This window comes from Oryctolagus cuniculus, chromosome 15 (genome assembly GCF_051225735.1).
Source record: "Oryctolagus cuniculus isolate XC-2025 breed Fujian yellow rabbit chromosome 15, ASM5122573v1, whole genome shotgun sequence".
NCBI classification, from domain to species: Eukaryota; Metazoa; Chordata; class Mammalia; order Lagomorpha; family Leporidae; genus Oryctolagus; species Oryctolagus cuniculus.
The window spans coordinates 55,281,429-55,303,737 of NC_142881.1; the positions used below are offsets into that span (position 1 = coordinate 55,281,429).

General features: G+C 38.0%; 1 protein-coding gene across 21 annotated transcripts in view; it reads right to left on the bottom strand.

The window, feature by feature from the left end:
• JMJD1C (jumonji domain containing 1C) overlaps positions 1–22,309 on the bottom strand; it is a 340,730-nt gene that overhangs the window by 47,062 nt on the left and 271,359 nt on the right. For 8 of the 21 annotated variants that reach the window (XM_051823261.3, XM_070057718.2, XM_089314101.1 and 5 more), the window contains 2 exons: positions 4,946–5,051; positions 1,618–1,742 (listed from right to left, as the gene is read on the bottom strand). In XM_051823261.3, coding sequence (XP_051679221.1) covers positions 1,618–1,742; positions 4,946–5,051 — 231 coding nt within the window. Of the gene's footprint in view, positions 1–1,617; positions 1,743–4,945; positions 5,052–8,353; positions 8,471–22,309 lie in introns of all 21 variants that reach the window. The other 13 variants (XM_070057722.2, XM_070057724.2, XM_070057726.2 and 10 more) reach the window with 2 other exon arrangements.

Here is a 22,309-nt window from a genome sequence, read left to right on the forward strand (position 1 = left end):
GGGAGTAAGACCTAGGAATCAAACCCAGGTACTTACTGCAGGGCACAGGGGCATCTTAAACATACTACCAAACATTTGCTCCCAAAGTTACCCTTTTAACCACATGAAAGTCACTAACTACTGATGAAGAATTTAAAAGCAAATGTATCTATTGGAAGTACACTTTGAAAAATAAGAATTAACCAAGAGCATACCTCTAACTCTTATAATAACAAACAAAAAGGGTACAGATATCAAAAAACAGAAAGTAGGGACAAATATTGAGCCTAGTGGTTAAGATACCTACATCCTACATTACATTAGAGCATGTAGGTTCTATTCCTTGTTCTGGCTCCTAAATTCAGACCCTGAGAGGCAGGGTGGATAGACCAAGTAGTTGTGGCCCTGTCATTCATGTTAGAGACCTCGGATTGAGTTCCTGGTTCCTAGCTTCAGCTTTGGTCACTGTGGGCAAATGGGAAGTAAACCAGAGAATGAGAGCTCCAGTTTCTCTCAAATAAATGAAGTAATTAAAAAAGTTGGAAAATAAACAAAACAAAGACACTGGGAAGGAGAAAAAGATTTTACAATGTGCAAATAGGTAATTTAAATAACAAAGTTAACTATTTTAGAAGCCAGGGCTGTGGCATAGCTGGTGAAGCCGCTGTCTGCAGTGCTGGCATCCCATGTGGGCGTCAGTTGGAGTCCCGGCTGCCCCACTTCCATCTCTCTGCTATGGCCTGGGAAAGCAGTAGAGGATGGTCCAAGTCCTTGGGCTCCTGCACCCGCGTGAGAGACCTGGAAGAAGCTCATGGCTTCTGGCTTCTGACCTGTACAGCTCCAGCCCGCTGTGGCCATCTGGGGAGTGAACCAGTGGATGTTGCCTCTCTGTAACTCTTTCAAGTAAACAAATAAAATCTTTATATATTAAAAAAACTATTTTAAAAAACTGAAAGCAATTTGGTGCTTCATAAGAGTCAGTCTGCCACCTTTATAGGAAAAAAAATTATGTAATTACATAGTACATTTAGCATTTTGACTAAATTCTAACCAAAGTTATTTGAATTGTTTATAAAGGAGTTGTGTTAGATAAATATTCTACAATCTACTCAGGTTGGAAGATATAAATACTAATTTCCTAGGTAAAGAAATAACAGCTTTAGAAGAAAACTTTTTTTGTCAGCTCTCCCAAAACACTGACTTGAAATCTCAGGACTTTTAGATTGTTATTTAAAACTGCAAAACTTGTAACACCATAAAACTCAAGTGAGCATACCAAGCTGCAATTTGATCTAAGAACTACAGTGTATGTTAAAAGTTTCAATTAGTGCAATCATTTGGAAATTTTCTTTTCCTGAAAGAGAGAAAAACAGATTTCAAGAAAAAAATTAGGTACCCTGATTATTAAAAGGAAGATTAATCAATGAAAAGGGTTTGATGCCTATTTCAGGGACTGATTTTATCCGTGCTAAAATAAAATTGGTGTATCTCCCTTGGATCTGAAGTGACTTAGAGCTATATAACAGATACATCTACATTTATTAGTATCATTGTAACAACTCTAAAGATGAAAATTATTTATTGTCAAACTGTTGGCAAAGACTATCTCTTTTCAAAAATATTAGTTTAATAATTTACCTGATCATTCATAACGATCATGGTGCGGGTGAAGAGATCATGATGAGTAATTATACCAGTAAACCACTGGGTGGCAGAGTCTTGTCTATATACTCTCACTCTATATCCATTTAAAGAATAAGGACCTTTAAAAAAAAGCACATACATAGAGGTATCTTAAATGAAGATATTTCCATTTTGGAATTACCTGTTAGGAGAAACATGAATTATATGATGGATGAGTAATATCATAACCAAGGATTAGCTTTGAAAAAAATAAACCTAGAAGACAAATTCATTTAGAACAGATAATTCTAAAATTATCATGATACACACGATAGTAGACACACTGTTTCCTTATTCAACGGAAATAAAATAAGTAGAAAAAACAGTTTCTGAGATCATGAAATAAGTGGAGTATAAAACAAAGATACAGTGTTCTATAATTTATTAAGATTACAATGCTTGCTTAACAAATTTGGGGTGGATGATTATATAGCTGAAATAGAAACATAATTTGGACTTTGATGTCCCAGTCTCCCAGCTGCAAAAACTTTTGTCATAGGCGCCTACAAATTTTGATTCCCTAGGAATAGCTAGAAAGTTATTGTAAGTCTTAAAAAATGAAGAGATTGCAAGGTGGATTATATTATAAATCCGGCACTTAATGTTTTCTTAAGAAATATAGTGCACTTTTGAGCTAAACTAATTTTTTCAAATAAAAGGGAGGATTAAATATTAAAGGATATATGTATATGTTCAAATATGCCCATCAAAACAAGTCACTTCACAGATGGGACATCAGAGATGAAAATTTTTTTCAATTCACAAGCACCAAAAAATGATATCAAGTACTTTAAACTTACTGTGAGGGAAAAACTACCACACGTGAAGAACAGCATCATACACAATTTACAGTGTTTTCAAAACTCTTGTTTATTTACTCCTTTCTAATTCTTAGATATTAATATCCCTTTTATAAAAATCCAAGAAAGTGAGGTCAAGAAATTAAGAAAATATTTAAGTAAAACACTTAAGACTAATTTTATTTTTCTGATTCGTAGGTTGATGCTTTCTTCTATGGTTACAACAAACTCAACATGCCAATTACTGGTTTAATAATTATTTGCCAGTTTTAAAAGTTTATAACAACATCAGATTAAAAACATAAATTAACACATTTGTAATTAACATATTTGCAGAAATATTCCAAAAGACCTATGAATACATTCATCTAGAGAAAAATGAAGATGTTGATCCTCTGTAATTTAAAGGAGATAATGGGAAAACAGTATTTATAAGCCATAATCCATTACACAAAGTTGTCTTTTCTATGAGACCCCATATTTAAAAAAATACATAGAAAATGCTTAATAATATAGCATAACTTCAAATATGATGAGTTTTCAACTCCCATTAACAAACTATCTACACTGGTTTGTTCCCACTTAACACAATTTCGAGTCTACCTCACACAATTCTGCCTATAAGGATATCAATATTAATGCTTTAACTTTTCTTTCCTAAGGATACAAAAAAGAAGTTATTTCAAAGAAATTAGCCTGGTTACTCCAAAAAATAAATTGCAAGGAAAGGGAGGGAAAAAAACAATGGAGGGGACATATCAATCAATCATAATGTATGGGCTTTTTCTGGTTCTCCTGATTTTTAAAAACGTAAATAAAACCTGTTAAAATCAAATATAACTTTCATGAGACAAATCAAACTATGAACCTGACTACGCATACCATTTGATAATAAGGCACAGTTATGTTTTTCAGCATAAGGGACTGGCAGCTCTGTTTAAAAAAATGGATAGGGGCGGCCGGCGCCGCGGCTCACTAGGCTAATCCTCCGCCTAGCGGCGCCGGCACACCGGGTTCTAGTCCCGGTCGGGGCGCCGGATTCTGTCCCGGTTGCCCCTCTTCCAGGCCAGCTCTCTGCTGTGGCCAGGAGTGCAGTGGAGGATGGCCCAAGTGCTTGGGCCCTGCACCCCATGGGAGACCAGGATAAGTACCTGGCTCCTGCCATCGGATCAGCGCGGTGCACCGGCCACAGTGCGCCGGCCACGGCAGCTATTGGAAGGTGAACCAACGACAAAGGAAGACCTTTCTCTGTGTCTCTCTCTCTCTCATTGTCCACTCTGCCTGTCAAAAAAAAAAAAAAAGGGGGGGGGGGGCAAGCATTTGACCTAGCAGTTGATATGCATGCAGGTTAGGCTCCCCATTTCCTTGGGTCCAGCTCTACTCTAGATTCCAGCTTCCTGTTAATGTACACCCTGGGAGGCAGCAGGTGATGTACCTGAAAGAGGTTCAGGCTCCAGGGCCTAGTTATTGCAAGCATTTGGGGAGTCAAGCAGGGAATAGGGCACTCTGTCTCTCTTGAATGAATGAATAAATACAAATTTCTAAAAAAATGGCTAGAATAATATGATGTCTGAAATTTCATGGAAGTAAAGACAATGTGGATGGGAGCAGGATCATCTGAGGCTTGATAGCTGTTGGGGCTAGGAAACAGCTATATGGAAATTGATGGAAATAAATCTATTTTTGTGTATGCTTTCAATTCTCTATAGTAAAATTTAAATAATTAGCATAAGAAGAATTTACTATGTAGATGATCCATTGCTATAAGGCAAAACAACAACAAGTTTGAGATTATCTCTATTAATGTTTAATGGTATAGAAGTTCAGGGTTGAGGTAAATATGGAAATTTAAGAACAAAATTCCATTCTTAACAGTCAACATAACAAAAGTTCATAGCATATTATCTCAATTTCAGTTAAGTTTTCAAAAAGCTTTTATCTACCATATATGATTTCACTGATATAAAAAGGAATCACTAATCATGAAACCTCACTGGTCTGAAGGTCACATTTTGTAAACAAACTGTAACTTATTAAACAAAGGAAATAACTAAGACTAGTATTGTAGTAATTGCTGAGGAACCTGCATTGAAACAGGCACTTTTATCAGATACCTACAGCACTCTTCAAAGGAAATCAGTTGTGGCTTTGGGCAACCCTTTAGTGCAAACAATGCTTCCTTCTCCAGGAAGGACACACCTAGTAGTATTCAGCCTTATGGAAATTTTTCCTATCAACAAAACACCTGTGTGGCTAAAATTGCATCCCAGGCCTTTACCTCAAATTAGTTAATAAACTGGTGAACTTCTCAATTTTTTATAGAAATAATTGTGATTCTGGTAGTACTTTCCCTGGACTGTACATAACTCAAAATATTAGACTGGGCCTTCTACTTACATTACATAAAATTGAACAATCAAAGACAAAGGGGATACGTTGGCTAGTTAAAAAAAAAAATCAATGCATAACTTCAAAATAGTTACCTTGCATAAAAATCTCCTGAACCTTTTGTTCCTTTACCCAGACTTTCACTTCCTCGTGAAGCTGCGGGTTGTCCCTGAGAACTGGGTTTAGGCTGTCTATGTCGTCCTAGAATTACAGATTAAAAGAAAAGGACCATGTTACGCTCTCCTAACATTAATGTTACCAACTTTCCCTCCTATATGTTCTAAGGACTGAAGAAAATTCCTTCATCTAAATGTATGCAAAAATACAAATTCATAACTTATAGTTCATTAGCAACTACATGACAATAGAGTCTGAGGTAAGATCTGAAACTACTATCACATTGTCTAATCTTTTAAGTATGGCTTTATTCTAGCCAGCTTTTCAAGGGTTCGTTATTAGAAGGAATACAAAACAAAGCATTAAGTCATCTGAAGCTGGTGTCAAAGAGATATATATGTAGATGAGTTACTGCCCCATAATGCCCAAAATAATTAGTTTTTTTTTTTAATGTAATGTTATGGGTGTGTGTGTGTGTGTGTGTGTGTGTGTGAGAGAGAGAGAGAGAGAGAGAGAGAGAGAGAGAGAGAGATAGTTAGTTAGTTAGTTAGTTAGTTAGTTTTTCCATCTGCTGGTTCACTCCCCAGATGGTTTCAATAGTGAGGGCTAAGCCAGGCTTAAGTGAGGAGCTTCATCTGGGTCTCCCACAAGGATATACGTCCCAAACACTTGAGCCATCTTCCTTTGCTTTTCCCAGGCCATTAGCATGAAGCTGGATAGGAAGTGGAGCAGCCTGGACTTGAACCAGTGCTACGCCACAATGCCAGTCGCCTCAAAACAATAGATTCTGAAACTAGTAGCCTTTATTCACTGTCTGATTTAAATGTTATTGAATTCAGTTCTACTCAAATTCGTGTAACCAGTAATTTCATGCTGTAATTTTTGTTTTTCAAGCCACCATCAAAGCATTCAGCAATTAAAATTACATTACTGACAATATTATCTTCTTAACAGGGTCAGTCTAAACACAGAAACAAACAGCTCTGTTTCCTTCAAGTTCTGAATCACTCAGTCACATCGTTTCCCACTATCTACTGGTCCCTGCTGGACTCTGACACTATATTCTCTTTACCTAAAACAGCTCTGATTGCTCCTACGTTTGAGATCAGCTGCAGGAGCCCTAGAGCAGTTGGGAGGAACAAAGCAGCACTGTCCACTGGCAGTTACTTTTCTTAAAAAAAAAAAAAAGAAAAAAGAAAAAAAAAAAAGGACAGGCAGATTTTAGAAACCAGTGAATATAAAGAAGCTAAATCAAGAAAACTATATATGGTGTATAAAAATAAAAAGTGGTAATTTGGAAGAGCCAAGAGGTGGCTACAGGACACAAAGAATAATTCCCGCTTCAAAAACTATCCAAAAAAAGATTTTCCTTCACGTTTTATCACTGCTATAAGGTACTACTCTTTATTTTTGGAATAATATTATGATAAATATTCTATCTGACATGACTCATGCTTAGTGAAAGCCAACAAGCAGAAGGGCCATTAAGATTATTATTTCTATTCCTCAGAAAATATAAACCCAAACCCACTTGATGTATACTAGACAACAGTCCAGAGTATCACACACAAACTTCAGAGAAGTATGTTCCAAGGAAAACAATCACAACTTTCAGATAGCTCTGACAGCTGTAGTACTTTAAAAATCTTTCTCATTTTAATTCCATACATATCCACCCATATACCCATCACAAATACAGGGGGTTATTTCTTTTAAAGTAGCATTGCCAGGGCTGGCATTGTTGCATAGCAGGTTAAGCTGCCACCTGCAGTGCCCGCATTCCATATTGGTGCTGGTTCGCCCCATTTTTGCAAAGAAGCAGAAACTTATTTGACAGAAAAGTGCCTGGTTCGAGAGGAGGTCAGGTGGAGTGCCAGAATAGGACACTGGTTTCCAGGAAGTGTCCAGGACTTTTAAGGCATTCCATGGGCGGTGCCCATTGGATGGGGTGTGGGGTTTCACATACTATATGTTGATTGGCTTGGGGCTAATGGAGATAGCAGGGTATCTCCTGGAGACAGCCTACCTCTTTTGGGACTCAGCCCCCTCCTTTGCTAGCTTAGGGTGAAAGGTTACAACAACCCTGAAGGTGAGATTTAAAACCTCAAGGTCATACATGCAGCACAAGAAGCTATTAGTGGGGGAAATGCTGGCCAGTCTGGATACAAGCTTTCCAGCCACAGTTAACAACCTACTCGTGAAGGACATTCTACCTACACTGGAGGGGCCCGTAGACCCCTAGCCCCACTAGACCACCTCAGGTAATCTATATGACTAGTTGCTTATTGTGGAAAATTAACAACTTGTAACTACTGAGACAAAATTTACTTGTTCATCACTTAACTTATTATTTGTTTAGTAGGTTAAAATAACAGGCTGTAATTCCAAGGCAAAAAGACGACATAACCATTAATTTTCCAGTAGAAAAAAACATACTATTAAAAACTGATCATTTGCAGCCTGCAACACTGGCATCCCATATGGGCACCGGTTCATGTCCCAGCTGCTCCACTTCTGATGTAGCTCTCTGCTAATGGCCTGTGAAGAGCAGGGGAAGATGGCCCAAGTGCTTCAATCCTTGCTACCCACTTGGGAGACCTGGAGGAAGCTCCCAGCTCCTGGCTTTGGCCTGGCCCAGGACTGGCCACTGCGGTCATCTGAAGAGTGAACCAGCAGATGCAAGATCTCTGTCTCTCCCTTTCAAAACTCTTTCAAATAAATACATAAATCTTATAGGATAAAAAAATAAAAGAAAAACAAAAGAAACTCTGGTCATTTGAGTTCTTTTACTGATTTGACCTCATATTTCTGTCAATTTTCTCATCTGTAGACTTACTAATATCTGCCTCTCAATAAATATTCTATTAAAATAACTGAAGACCTTAATTTCACTTCATTGGAAATGCAGAGGGGTGAGGGGTGGCAGATCTATCTTCCACCTATTGATCATTCCCCAAATGCCTGCAATAGCTTGGGGGCTAGGAACCCAGAACTCAATCAGGATGTCTCCATGGATGGCAGAGACCCAAGCACTCAGATCATCATCTGTTGCTTCCCAGGGTACACAGTAATAGGAAACTGGATGGGAAGCAGTAACAGACTTGAACCAGGCACTCTGATACAGAATGTGGATGTCCTAGGAACCAACCTAATCATGGTAAACACCCACCCCAGATTTTTTTTTTAAGTACTGAAATTAGTTGTCTTAAAACATTCAATTCTGGGGCTGGTGCTGTGGCACAGCAGGTTAAAGCCCTGGCCTGAAATGCTGGCATCTCATATGGGCGCAGGTTCTAGTTCTGGATGCTCCTCTTCCGATCCAAAACTCTGCTATAGCCTGGGAAAGGAGTGGAAGATGGCCCAAGTCCTTGGGCCCCTACACTCACATGGGAGACTTGGAAGAAGCTCTCAGCTCCTGGCTTCCGGTCGGCGCAGCTCCGGCCGTTGTGGCCATCTCGGGAGTGAACCAGTGGTTGGAAGACCTCTCTCTCTCTCTGTAAGTGCTTTTTCAAATAATTAAAATAAATCTTTAAAAAAAATTTCAATTCTGAATTATCCATGGTACTGAATGATATGAATTACTCAGTTAATTAAAATTCACTATAATTATGTGAACATACTGCCTTACAATAGGCACGCTGTTACTTAATACAAAGCCATAAGGCTGACTAATGAAGAGAAATTAAGGACCTGTAATAAAAAAAATTAGCTATGAATATTCACTATCTTTCACAGAATGAAAAAGGGCTTTGGCTGTGACTTGAGCTTGTGTGAGACTAAAAATATTTAATTCCACAGTATTTCATTTTTTGTACTTTCAAGACAGAAACTGTAACTAGCTACCTGAAAACAAAGTTTGACCCTGAATAACTACTAATAATTTTTCATTTCCCAAAAACAAGTCACTCAGGTAATAAAGGAACAGCACTCTGAACCTCTCCCTCTATAAATTGTATCCTATTTGAACTTGTACTAATAATCTCCAATAAATGACAAATGTGAAAGGTTAGTTAAGTAAGATCTGCTTTATTAGGAACTTACAAAGAAAACATAAAAAGTTCAAAATAATGCCTTAAATGACATTTTAGACCATATTTATTGTTCCCTTGTTTGCTGTTTCCCCTTTGGCAAACACAAATGTTAGTTCTAACTGAATTCATCAGACACCTTAATGTAATAACAGAAAAACAGTTAATATGAGTATTCGATTGTGATGGCAGATAATGTGCTGGGTGCTTTCCATACATACCAGTGTTTATAGCCACACCACTTTTGCCACAGTTATAACTTAAATTCATGGTTTAGCAAAACTATAAAATGATTGTTATCCTTAGATTCTTAGAGTTTCTGGCTAACAACTGCAAACATTAGTTACTATCAAATTAAGTCTTGCATAACTTATAAAACAATCCATTTTGTTAATAAAGATTTGCTTGTTAATAAAGATTTGCAGAATGTGAAAGCTACTAGAGAGACCCTCAGGTGTAATTATCATCTGCAGTTTAATTAAACACAAGTACCTCTTAAGAGTTTCCATTCATGATGTAAGAGAAGGGTCAGGAAAAATTTTTTTATAGAGGGCCAGAGAGTAAACATTTTAAGCTTTGGGGGACATACTGTAACTGTCAGAGTTGCTCAACTCTGCTGTTATGGCAGAAAAACAAATTTAAATGAGTGAGCATGGATGTGCTTCACGGATTTCAAAAATTTTCTTCAGTGAAACCAACTTATCTTTAAATTCTATTTTGTCATAAACTTGAAAATCTGAAGTGCCCTTGTTAGTATCTATAGCGATAGTGGTATAATCATAATATGTAGTGATATAATAATATATATATGCAAGGTATAACAAGTAGTAACAGTCATTTCTTTAGTTAATTCAATTATGTATAATCTTCTACTCTAGTATACTTTTTACATGTTTTCTGAAAGTCTGTTATTTGAAGTATCCAATAATTGCCTTTAAAATGAGAAAAATTTAAAATAAATTGAAAATAAATGTAAAAAGATCAAAGTCAACAACAATCTGTTCATATTAATTTCTTGTGAGTTTCATCTAAAGAAACAAAGTACCATTAGAAAATTTAATACACTGATAGTTAAACACAATGTGCATATTCCACAGAAACTTAGCTAGTTCAAAAATCAGGCTGATATTGATAAACTTTAAAACACCCTTTGCATTCATTGTCTTAAGCTTCTCATTATGATTTCAACTCCATCGTGATTTTTTAAAATAAAAACTTAAAAAAATTATTTAAGAGCCAGAGAGAGACAGAGAGCTTTTATCCATTGGTTCACTCCCCAGTAATGTGGAGCCAGGAATTCAATCCAGATCTCCCAGGGGCTAAGCCATCACTACTGGTTCCCAGGATCAGAATCCGAAGCCTGTGTTGCGTATCAAAACCAGGCACTCCAATAGGAGTAATGAGTGAGTATCCTAATCCAGCATCTTTAATGCATGGCCAAATTGCCTGTTCCAAACCTTTATAAAACTTACTAAAAATGAAAAATTCTTAAAATGTTATAATAGCTAAAAGTCTATTATTTAATGTAACTTTATTAACGACACTGAATATGCCAAGTGTTACTCAAATAAAGTTTACAAAAACTGCTGCTAGTCTTGAAAATAAAAATTTTAATTCAGTCACAAACTTTGCTAAATATTAAAGTCATAAAACCCAAAATTAAGTGAACTACAGGAAACACATTTTCTTCTTTATTTGAAGAAATCTTTGTATATATTTGGTGTTGAACTTTCTAGGAAAAAAGTTAACAAGAAAACTCAGATATGTAAGTGCATTTAAACTTGGAAAGTATAATGTAAAATAAATATTTTATATTTATTTTAAAAACTTGATGTGGCACTTCAGATACTGTAGTAGAGGATTAAATGCCTTATTTTTGTTACTATTTCATCAACATAACAATTTAAGAAAATCATTATGATGAACACAAAAAATTCATTTAACTCTTAATTATTCACATAAAAATTACTTATTCAAGTATCCTGGAACCAATTCCCTTTCACTATCAAAAAATTCATCTTTAGAGTTTTAAACCTAAGCAAATGATCCCCAACATTTGCTTGGGATTTTGCAACTTATTTTAAATTTAACCCAAATGAAGAAATGTGATGAAAGTCTTATCTGCAACCCCTCAAAACATTACAAAACCATAGGGACAGAGTTATGCCACAGCAGTTAGGCTGCGGCTTACAATGTTTGCATCCCATATCGGAGTGCCAGTTTGAGTCCTGGCAGTTGCCCTTACCATCCAGCTCCTGGCTAACATGTTTAATTAGGAAAGCAGCCCAACTACTTGGGGCCCTGACACCCATGTGGGAGACCCAGATGAAGTTCTGGGCTCCTGGCCTCAGCCTGGCCCATCCCTGGCTGTTGGCAGCATTTGTGGAATGACCCAGCAGACAGAAGGTCTTTTTTTCTGTCCCTCTCTCTGTCACTGTGCCTTTCAAAAAACCAAATTTTTTCTGAACAACAATGAAAGCTGTCAAAATTTAAAATAAAATTATAAAACCAAAGAACTAAAATTCTGGATTTCCAGGATTACCATTCTTCAATCATCCTAGATGAGTAGTATCCTTTAATTTCGATTTAACAAATAAATCCTAAATTACCTGTTGATGAGTTACAAATCCAGCTTTTAAAAATAGCTATTAAAAAGCATATTTGTCAGTGCAAATAATATAAAAATATTGACATAAGAGAAGCACTTTCACAAAGTTCAACTTCATTTAAACCCTAACAACATCTCTGTTAATTTGTGTTATTAATCTCATTTTACATAATCACATTAGGTAATTTCCCTAAAATCACACGGCTGAAAGACAAACCAAAAAGAGTCTAATGTCAAGGTCCTTCCCGCATTTATTTTACCATACACACACTTATACAAGTAAAATTTTAAATGTTGTTTGCTCAGTTTTCAATAAATGACTCATGATGTTAGTAATATGGTCACAAAAATAAAAGGAAACCCAGTTTGTTATTTTCTTTCAAAAAACAAAAAGTGATTTCACTGGACTACAATTAGTTCATAGGGATATATTACAGGATCTGAAACAGTTATCGGATTCTAAGATAAATTCCATAATTTACCTAATAAAATTTTTCAAAACCCTCAAGAATTTCAGAACATATACTCTTAATTTACATAACCTATTACATAAAATCACAATATATGACTACATACAAGGAGCCTTCAAAAAGTACATTATCTTTCATTTTCATTTTTATTAATGTTTTGAAGCCTCCTTATATCTTGGTTTACCTGTTCAATCATAGAAAGGTTACATTAAGACCAATTAGCTTATTTTAATTTTGCTAAATAAAAATAACTACCCAAAGGGTTTCTTAGCCAGTCTCTAAATGGAAACTGAGCTTTCAAAGATATTCTCTTGAATAAGCTTCATCCAGACTTGTAGTATTTTTGCATTTTAACTATAACTTGTTAAGTGTCATTGATTTTAAGTCCTCTTCCTCTAAAAATCACTACCATGGAGTGAAAGTCAAGAACCACTTGAAGGAAAACATGTTTCCTTATAAATTCACGTGTTAATATTCTTTGTGAAACCTTGAATGATAGTTTTGAATTTTTTAAAGCAGTTCAAAAGTCTGGAAGGCAATTTTTCTTTCAAGCGATTTATTGGCATGGCTTTTACACAGTTGAGTCATCATGAGTTTAACCTACTGAGTCACCTGCTTACAGCATCTGCCAACCACAATTTACTAACTGCAGCTTCCTCAAACCTAAAACTGAACAAACTCAGGAAGGCCTGGGGACTGTTTAATGTTTTCCAAAGTAGTAACTGAAAATACTTTCAGAATAATTCAACTTAAAAAGAGAAAAAAATTCCTGGGATAAAAGAAGGGAGTTCAGTTGAACAAAGACATAAAATTATACGCTAGTCTAACAACATTGGAGAAAAGTATTCCACTAAAAATTCCTAGGTATAAACTAATCCTGAGTTAGTATATAATATAATCATGTCTATTACTATTCTAATTCATACAGAATATATATGAGTCACAGAGGTCATATATTGTTACTATGATATGAACATTTATGTAAAATTTATTTTAAAAATAAAAAATGCATTGGAATATAAATTAATGCCACATCATGGAATTTTTGGCCTGTCAACTTTTCTCACTTACTGCTACAGAAGAACTATTTTACCATACTTCTCTTTTCTCAAAAAGAATTAACATTCCAATGGAAACCAGAATAATCAACATGAAAGACTGACCAAGTGGCTTAGTTTTTATGACACCCATTTTAAGGCTATCGGTTATATAACAAAATTTACTGTAATTCTGAGTAAAAATATTTCAAGTTCCTTCCTTCATTAAATAAAACCACATTCAAGTTAGTCACCAATACTCATGGTTGTCATAATTTTCTTATAATTCAGTCATAAATTACTCAAAGTAAAATGATGCCTTTATATGAAACTGTCCTGTACAAAATTTAAGCTGTAACTGTTTTGTAGTTCTTTGTAAGCTCTTGCACTATGAAGCTGCAAACCCTCCATTATCACTTTTTAAATATCCTCCTTTTGGTTTCATGCATGCTATCGTTAAGAGAAAACCAGACTAGGGATCAGCGTTCATGTTCTGGCTGCTTCACTTTTGATCCAGCTTCCTTAGTGGCCTGGGAAAGCAGAGAAAGTGGGAGACACAGATGAAGTTCCTGGCTTTAGTCTGGCCCAGTGCTGGCCAGTGTGGCCATCTGAGGAGTGAATCAGCAGATGGAAGATCTGTCTCTCCCTCTCTCTTTGTAACTCTTTCACATAAAATAAACAAATCTTTAAACAAAACAGCCAAAAAAATAGACAAGAGAGCTTACTGAAAATAATGTTTGAATTATGTTTCAAACAGTCTTCCTGAGTGTGGAACTAACAGGCTCTCTTATTACCTGGTGTCAATTACTGGGCCAAAGGATGCCAATGAAGTTTGAGTTCCTGCGCTCAAGGATTTTACAATACATATTAAAAATACATATTCAATTTATTAAAAATACATATCAAAAAGTTTTATACTAGATTATGGCTAGTACCACAGAAGAAGAAATATTAGAGATGGCCCTTCAGAAAAGCATGGACACCTAGGTCTTTGAGTTGCAAGTTTAATAATGAGCTACCTGCCACAACAGATCAAAAAAGTGCTTTCTAGAGAGAAACGTATGTGCAAGCACAGACAGGTGAAAACAGCACAGCGAATATGGAGAACTGTGTAGGTGTACCGGTATGGATTACAGAGAACAGGGAGGGAACAGGTGAGAAGAAAGACTGAAGGACCTATTTGAAGAGCTCTGTACATAATTGAAGATAAAACCTGACAACAAAATGGGGAGGATGAGACAGTTACAGCAGTATTAAGGGAGCAGAATCAGCAATTCTTGGAAACCAACAGGTAAGGATAAGAGAGGAGCCTGAAAAATTCTCAGATGTTGATAATGCTTGCTCAGAGACACAAAATGGGATAGATGTGGTTGTGCCATTAGCTAGAACACAGAATGATCAGGAAGAAAAACAAGGTGTAAGTGCTGAATCATAATAGGTAACAGTACCATGGGATTCCCCTTCTCAGTGTTACCCAGCCATCCTATTAATTACTCTAAACTGTCCCTCCCCCTAGCTATTTCCAGTTGGTGCTACAATGCTTTATTATTTTGGCATAGCATTTATTAAACTGTATGTCACACTACAGTTATACACTACTTATATTCTACCTTGCCTGCTCTAGAATGGAGGCAAGAATTTTTGACTGAACAGCGCCTGACATACAGACAATGCAAAACAAACAGCTGAAGTCATAGTACAGCAGACAGAGTCTAGGGTACAGTTTTAGATTTGGAAGATATGAGTATCAGAAGCCAAGAGAGAAGTTGGTGTTGCGACGATGCTTGGGACACTGACATTCAGAATGGAGTGCCAATTCAAGCCCTGGCTACTTTGCTTCTGATCCAGCTTACTGCTAAAACAGATGACTGCCCAAGGACATGGATTTCTGCTATCTTCCTAGCTCCTAGTTTCTGCCCAACCCAATGGTGGACATTTGGGGAATGAACAGAAGACAGAAGTTCTCTATTTCTCCTTCTCCCTCTCTCTGCCTTTCAAAGAAATGAAAAAACAAACAAAACACCAAGGAAATCTGACAACACTTAGGGTAATAAAAAGGGAAGATACAAAAGGAGAACATTGTAGAAAACCACCCAATATAAAAACTACAGAGAAAAAACAGCCAGCAAGGACAAAAAAGAAGGGAATCTGGGAAATGATGTATGTCATAGAAATAACAGAAATAAAGAATTTTTCAGAAGGACAGTGATCTACAGTATTAAGATGGATAAAGGTTCATATGGATAGGGATGGGGACTTGACTATTCAGTGTAATAATTAAGAGATTATAAGCAATCTTCGCAACATCAGTTTTGTGGAAGTGGAGGCAGAAATCAGGCTACAGTTGGAGGTGTTACTGGGAAAAAATATTGACAGGAAAGATCACATTGTTTTTCGAAGTCCAGCTATGATGGAAAAAAGAGATAAGGCCATAATTAGAATGAGTGATGGGAGAATCTTTATATTTTATATCAGAAAAGAGCTGAATTTACTTATATAATTAAGAAAAAATAAAAGAGAAATAGGCTCATGAATCAGTAAATCAAGTATCTCAAGATAGGTCCTAGAAAATAAGGTCAGATTAGCCTTTTAAATCACAAAGCAGAGACAGTACTAATCTTGAAAGACTACGAAACAGTGAACTGGATGAATATATCCAGTGATATATATACAATGAAATATAACCTAAGGATAAAAAGAACCACAACAACAAAAATTTAGAATGTTTTCAGTAGGCATATGGTTGGTGCTTGTTAATATCAGTGTTGTTATTCTAAATCTGGTGGTTGTATAATGAAGAAAACAAAGTGAATAAACAAACATGTTATTCCAATTCTAATATTCCTGACATTATGACAAGTGGTGACCTAACAATACAGCTACTGTGAATGAGACCAAACTGTACATCTAGACACCTTTATTTTTTAGCTATGTAATACACATGGATTAAGAACACTTTGGGATGAAATATGGTATGTGTGATTTGTTTTAAGATAACCCAAGAAGAGCAGTAACATGAAACAATATTGACAATGAACTGGTAATTTTTAAAGCTGGATGATAGCTATACTGGAATTTATCCAACCAGTGTGTGCTGTGTATATTTAAAACTACAAGAGGAAAGATGCATGGCATTTGATGCAGCAATTAAGACTCTGTGTGGGATGCCCACATTCCATGTTCAAGTCTCCACTCCATTCCCGATTCCAACTCCTTGCTAATGTACATCCTAGGAAGGAGTAAGAGATGGCTCAATTACTTAGGTCCCTGAGACCCGTGTAGAATACAAAGAATGAGTTGTAATTCCTTTTTAGCCTGAACCAGCTTTGGCTGTTGTGGATATCTGGGGAGTGAATCAGCAGATGACAGATCTCTGTCTCTTTCAAATAAATAAATACAAATTTAAAAAAAACCTTTTAAAAATTATATAGGGAAAACATATTTACAAAATATTATTCTGCTCAAAACCTTTGTATTTCTACTCCAAATTTTTGGTGCAGCAGCAGCCACTCAGGATGCATGCATCCCATACTGAGTGCCTGGTCTGAATGCAGACTACTCAGCTTTCTGCTAATGCACAACCTGGAAAGCAGCAGGTAATGGCTCGAGTCCCTGCCACCCACATGGGAGACCTGAATGGAGTTCTTGGCTCCTGGTTTCAGCCTTTCCCAGCTCTATCTGCTGTGGGCATTTGGAAAGTAAACCAGCAGACAAAAGGTCTCTCACACTCTCCCTTTCTAATAAAATGACCATAAATACATGAATGAAAAAAATTTTTTAAGTATTTGTAATAGCCTATAAAACCCAACTGAATTTAGCCTTAAAATCTTTCTGACATTTTCTACTTATCTCCATGTAGTGTGCTATTTACTTTACTCTTAATCCAGGGCCTTTCCATTTTTCAGTGTAGCTGATACTTCCTATCACCTTTCAGGTTTTATTATTCTCCACAGTATTTACTGGTTTCTAATACACTATTTTGTTTACTGTCTCTGTCTTTTCCTCAGATGATGGTAAACTATATAAAGGCAGGGAATTTTTTGTTTTGTTCCTAACTGTACCCTAAAAGGCTAGAATACTTATTACCTGGGACACAGCAGGTACCCAACAAATCTTTGCAAAATTGAAACTGCAGTAGTGAAATGGGACACATTTCTGAGACAGGAAGAAAGGAGGCAAGGAGAGGTATAAAAATAGTATAAGAACAGGAAGTTAAGGAGGATTCCTGCTTGTAACCTCAATTTCCTCTATGCAGCAAGAGAAAGGTCATCTACTAAGAGTAAAGGAGGAAGTTTGATAGAAGAGTTATAATTTGAACTTTTTTAGGTAATAGAAGCTCACAGAGAGCATTAAAAAGGATGCTAAATGATCATAAAGATTTGACTGAAATAGGAGATAACATGAAGGGTCTTCAAAAGTTTACAATTTGTATTATGACAAAACTACAGATTTTTAAAAACAGTATCTTACAGTTTAAAAAATTTATTTATTTGAAAGGCATAGTTAAAGAAAGAGAGAAAGAGAGACTGAGACAGAATTCTTCCATCCACTGGTTTACTCTCCAAATGGCTACAATGGCCAGGGCTGGGCCAGGCCAAAGCCAGGAGCCTAGAACTCCACTCCGGTCCCCAACATAGAGTGCAGGGGCCCAGGCATTTGGACCACCTTCTGCTGCTTTCCCACACCCATTAGCAGGGCGCTGGATCAGAAGCAAAGCAGGCAGGACCCCAACCTGAACTCTGATATGAGACGCTGGCATCTCAAGCGGTGGCTTAACCAACTGCACCACAATGCCAAAAACCCCTATGCATAGCCCCAAAAGAATCTGCACCAAAATCAACTTATCCCTTTATTCCATTTTACCATGAAACTTTTGAAGTACCCATGTACAATGGCACAAAAATACATGAGTGTAAATTCTTCCTGCAATGTTCACCATTTAGGTCAAGGCTGCACAACAGTATTTTCTACAATGGAAATGTTATGTATCTGCACTGTTCTACATAAGCATATTAAATGTGGCTAACATAGGCCGGCGCTGTGGCTCACTAGGCTAATCCTCCGCCTTGCGGCGCCGGCACATCGGGTTCTAGTCCCGGTCAGGGCGCCGGATTCTGTCCCGGTTGCCCCTCTTCCAGGCCAGCTCTCTGCTGTGGCCAGGGAGCGCAGTGGAGGATGGCCCAAGTGCTTGGGCCCTGCACCCCATGGGAGACCAGGATAAATACCTGGCTCCTGCCATCGGATCAGCGCGGTGCGCCAGCCACGGCGGCCATTGGAGGGTGAACCAACGGCAAAAGGAAGACCTTTCTCTCTGTCTCTCTCTCTCTCACTGTCCACTCTGCCTGTCCGAAAAAAAAAAAAGGGGGGGGGGCTAACATGACTGAGAAACTGAATTTGTAATTTAAATAGCCACACATGACTAGCAGCTACCAATAATGGACAGTGAAGATTAAAGGTATAAAAATGGTAAAAAGCAAATAGTAGAGTCCCAGTGATCAATTTCTGTTCACAATTGATCATAATGATAGGACTAAGAACCAAAGGGATCACATAAACAAGAATAGTGTCTGCAAATACTAGCTGATAGAATTTAAAAAAAAAAAAGGGGGGGGGGAGAAAGATCCAACATGGGAAGCGAGACACACAGCAGACCCATAGAATGGCAGATGTCCGAAACAGCACTCTGGCCTCAGAATCAGCCCTTAAGGCATGCGGATCTGGCTGAAAAGCCCATGAGAGTATTTCAGGCATGGAAAGCCAAGACACTGGGGGGGGGGGGGGGGGGGCGGGGCTAAATGGCTAAATGAAAGATCTCCGCGAGTGAGATTCCAGTGGAAAGAACGGGGCCATCAAAGAAGGAGGTACCTTTCTCTGAAGGGAGGAGAGAACTTCCACTTTGACCATGGCCTTGTCGAAATATGATCAGAGTCAGTGAACTCATGGGGCTTCCATAGCCTTGGCAGCTCATGACAAGAGCCTAGGGTGATTACTGATGCCATAAACAAGAGTGTCAATTGGTAAAGTCAACAACAGGAGTCACTGTGCACTTACTCCTCATGTAGGATCTCTGTCCTTAGTGTGCTGTACATTGAGATTTAATGCTATAACTAGTACTCAAACAGTATTTTTCACTTTATGTTTCTGTGTGGGAGCAAACTGTTGAAATCTTTACTTAAGGTATGCTACACTGATCTTCTGTATATAAAGAGAATCAAAAATGAATCTTGATGTGAGTGGAAGGGGAGAGGGAGTGGGAAAGGGGAGGGTAGCGGGTGGGAGGGACGTTAGTGGGGGGAAGCCATTGTAATCCATAAGCTGTACTTTGGAAATTTATATTCATTAAATAAAAGTTTAAAAAAATCAAATAGTAGGACCATTCCAAAATAAGACATTAAAAGGTAAATGTGGGGCAGGTGTTTTGGCACAGCCGTTTGAGTCAAGGTTTGTCCCATACAGGAGTGCCAGTTTGAATCGTAACTATTCTGTGCTTCTCATCAGGCTTCCCGCGGGTGCCATCCTAGGAGGTAGCAGATGATGAGACAAGTACTTGAGTCCCTGCCAACATGTGGGAGTTTCTGGCTCCTGGGCTCAATTCAGCCCAGCCCACACTATTGGGAGCATGTGAGAAGTGAACCTACAAACGAAAGATCTCTGTTTCTCTGTTGTTCAGTGTCACTCTGACTCTCTGACTTTAATTATTTCATTTTTCAAATACAATTTTTTAAAGGGAAAAGGTGACAGAAAGTATCATAAGGGAGTAATGGTGCTATTCAGAATAGCTGAAGGGGCCAGAGCTGTGGTGCAGTGGGTAAAGCCGCCGGCTGCAGTGCCGGCATCCCATATGGGCACTGGTTGGAGTCCTTACTGCTCCACTTCCGATCCAGCTCCCTGCGACAGTCTGGGAAAGCAGCAGAAGATGCCCCAAGTCCTTAGGGCCCTGCGCCCTCGTGGGAGACCCTGAAGAAGCTCCTGGATCCTGGCTTTGGGTTGGTGGCTCCAGCTGGGGAGTGAACCAGCAGATGAAGACCTCTCTCCCCCCCCCCCTTCCTTCTCTGTTTAACTCTGCCTTTCAAATAAATAAATTTTTAAATAATAATAAAAAAGAATAGCTGAAATGATACAGGACAGGAGAAGTATCCTGACTACAAAAAAAAAAAAAAGAGGTAGAAACCAGGAGAATGCAGGAAATTCACCAATCACATGACCACTGGTGAAGTTAGGGTAAAGGCTGTGAATGACATTTATTTTGTTATCTCAGGATTTAAAATACAGTAACTTCTAATGGGCTTTCTTAAAAGTATATATAAATGAAGGTGGATGTTGTGGCACAGATTAAGCTGCCACTTGGGCCCCCCATATCTCCTATCAGAGTGAGGTTCAAGTCCAGCTACCCTGCTTCTGAACTAGCTCCCTGCTAATGTGCAGGAGATGGGGAGTAGCAGATGATGGCTAAAGTATTTTGGCTCTTGTCACCCACATGGGAAGACGGGGATGGAATTCTTGGCTTCAGCCTGATTTAGCATCAGCTGGTCAGACCATCTGTGGAGTAAACTAGGGAATGGAAACTCTGTATGTCACTCCCTTTTAAACACTTAAAAAAAAAAAAGAATACACATATCATGAACTGAAATTTACCCAAATGCCACTATTTATTTTCTGAACTCCTAACATATATATGAACTTCTAACATATATAAATGCCTGTTCCAGCATTTCAGAGAGTAAGCAAAAGAGTTGGGATCTGAGTCCAAGTTGATTGATTATTCTACTACCAATTTAGGACACTTCAAAGTAAACATTTTTATCAGCCAAAATTCCCTGAGGAGATAAATTTTATATTTATCTGAAAATATCTTTAAATTAAATCTCAGTATTTGGCAAGTTACAATTGTGGTATACTGAATTTGGTTCTTTGCATTTTAAAGTTTGATTAATTTGTAGTATAAGCAGTAAATCAGATAGTCTGAATTTCTTAGAGATCTGGGAGGAAAGACAGTGCTACTCTAAGCTGAGCGACAATCCAAATGGAGTTTATAAAATAATGTTAGGGGCCGGTGCTGCGGTGCAGCGGGTTAATGCCCTGGCCTGAAGCACCGGCATCCCATATGGGTGCCAGTTTGAGACCTGGCTGCTCTACTTCCCATCCAGCTCTCTGCTATGGCCTGAGAAAGCAGTGGAAGATGGCCCAAGTCCTTAGGCTCCTGCACCCACGTAGGAGACCTGGAAGAAGTTCCTGCCTCCTGGCTTCGGATCGGCACTGCTCTGGACGTTGTGGCCAAATGGGGAGTAAACCAGTGGATGGAATACACCTCTCTCTCTCTCTCTGCCTCTCCTCTCTCTGTGTAACTCTTTCAAATAAATAAATAAATAAATCTTTAAAAAAAAAAAGAAAAAAGATGTTCAAGGCTTAAAGACATTCAGGATATTGGGAGTAGTGTTGTGTTGTAGCAGATTAAGTCACCACCTGAGATGCCAGCATCCCATATGAGTGCTGGTTTGAGTCCCAGTTGCTCCACTGTCCAATTCCCTGCTAATGTACCTGGGAAAGCAGCAGCAGATGACCCAAGAGCTTGGATGCCCACCACTCACTTGGGAGACCTGAATGGAATTCTGGGTTCCTGGCTTCAGCCTGGCCTAGCCCCAACCCTACCCAGTATGGCCACTTGGGTAGGGACCCAGTGGACAGAAGATCTCTTATCTCCCTCTCTCTCTAACTCTGCCTTTAAAAATAAGTAAATATTTAAAAAAAAAAAACCACCATTATATATTCAGAGTTTTCATCCCTGCAAGCATATTATTCGTTTATAAAATAATCTATCATTTAACTAGGTCTAAAGTTCTACATCACAGCATCAAGATTTAGAAGAAGCACAGCTACTGTAATCATTTAAAAAAAAAAAAAGTATAGGGGTCAGCGCCATGGCACAGGTTAATCCTCTGCCTATGGTGCCGGCAGCCCATAATGGGCGCCAGTTCTAGTCCCAGTTGCCCCTCTTCCAATCCAGCACTCTGCTATGGCCTGGGAAAGCAATAGAAGATAGCCGAAGTCCTTGGGCCCCTTGCGCCCACATGGGAGACTGGGAAGAAGCACCTGGCTCCTGGCTTCAGATCAGCACAGCTCTGGCCGTTGTGATCATTTGGGGAGTGAACCAATGGAAAGAAGATCTCTCTGTCTCTTCCTCTGTCTCTAACTCTACCTC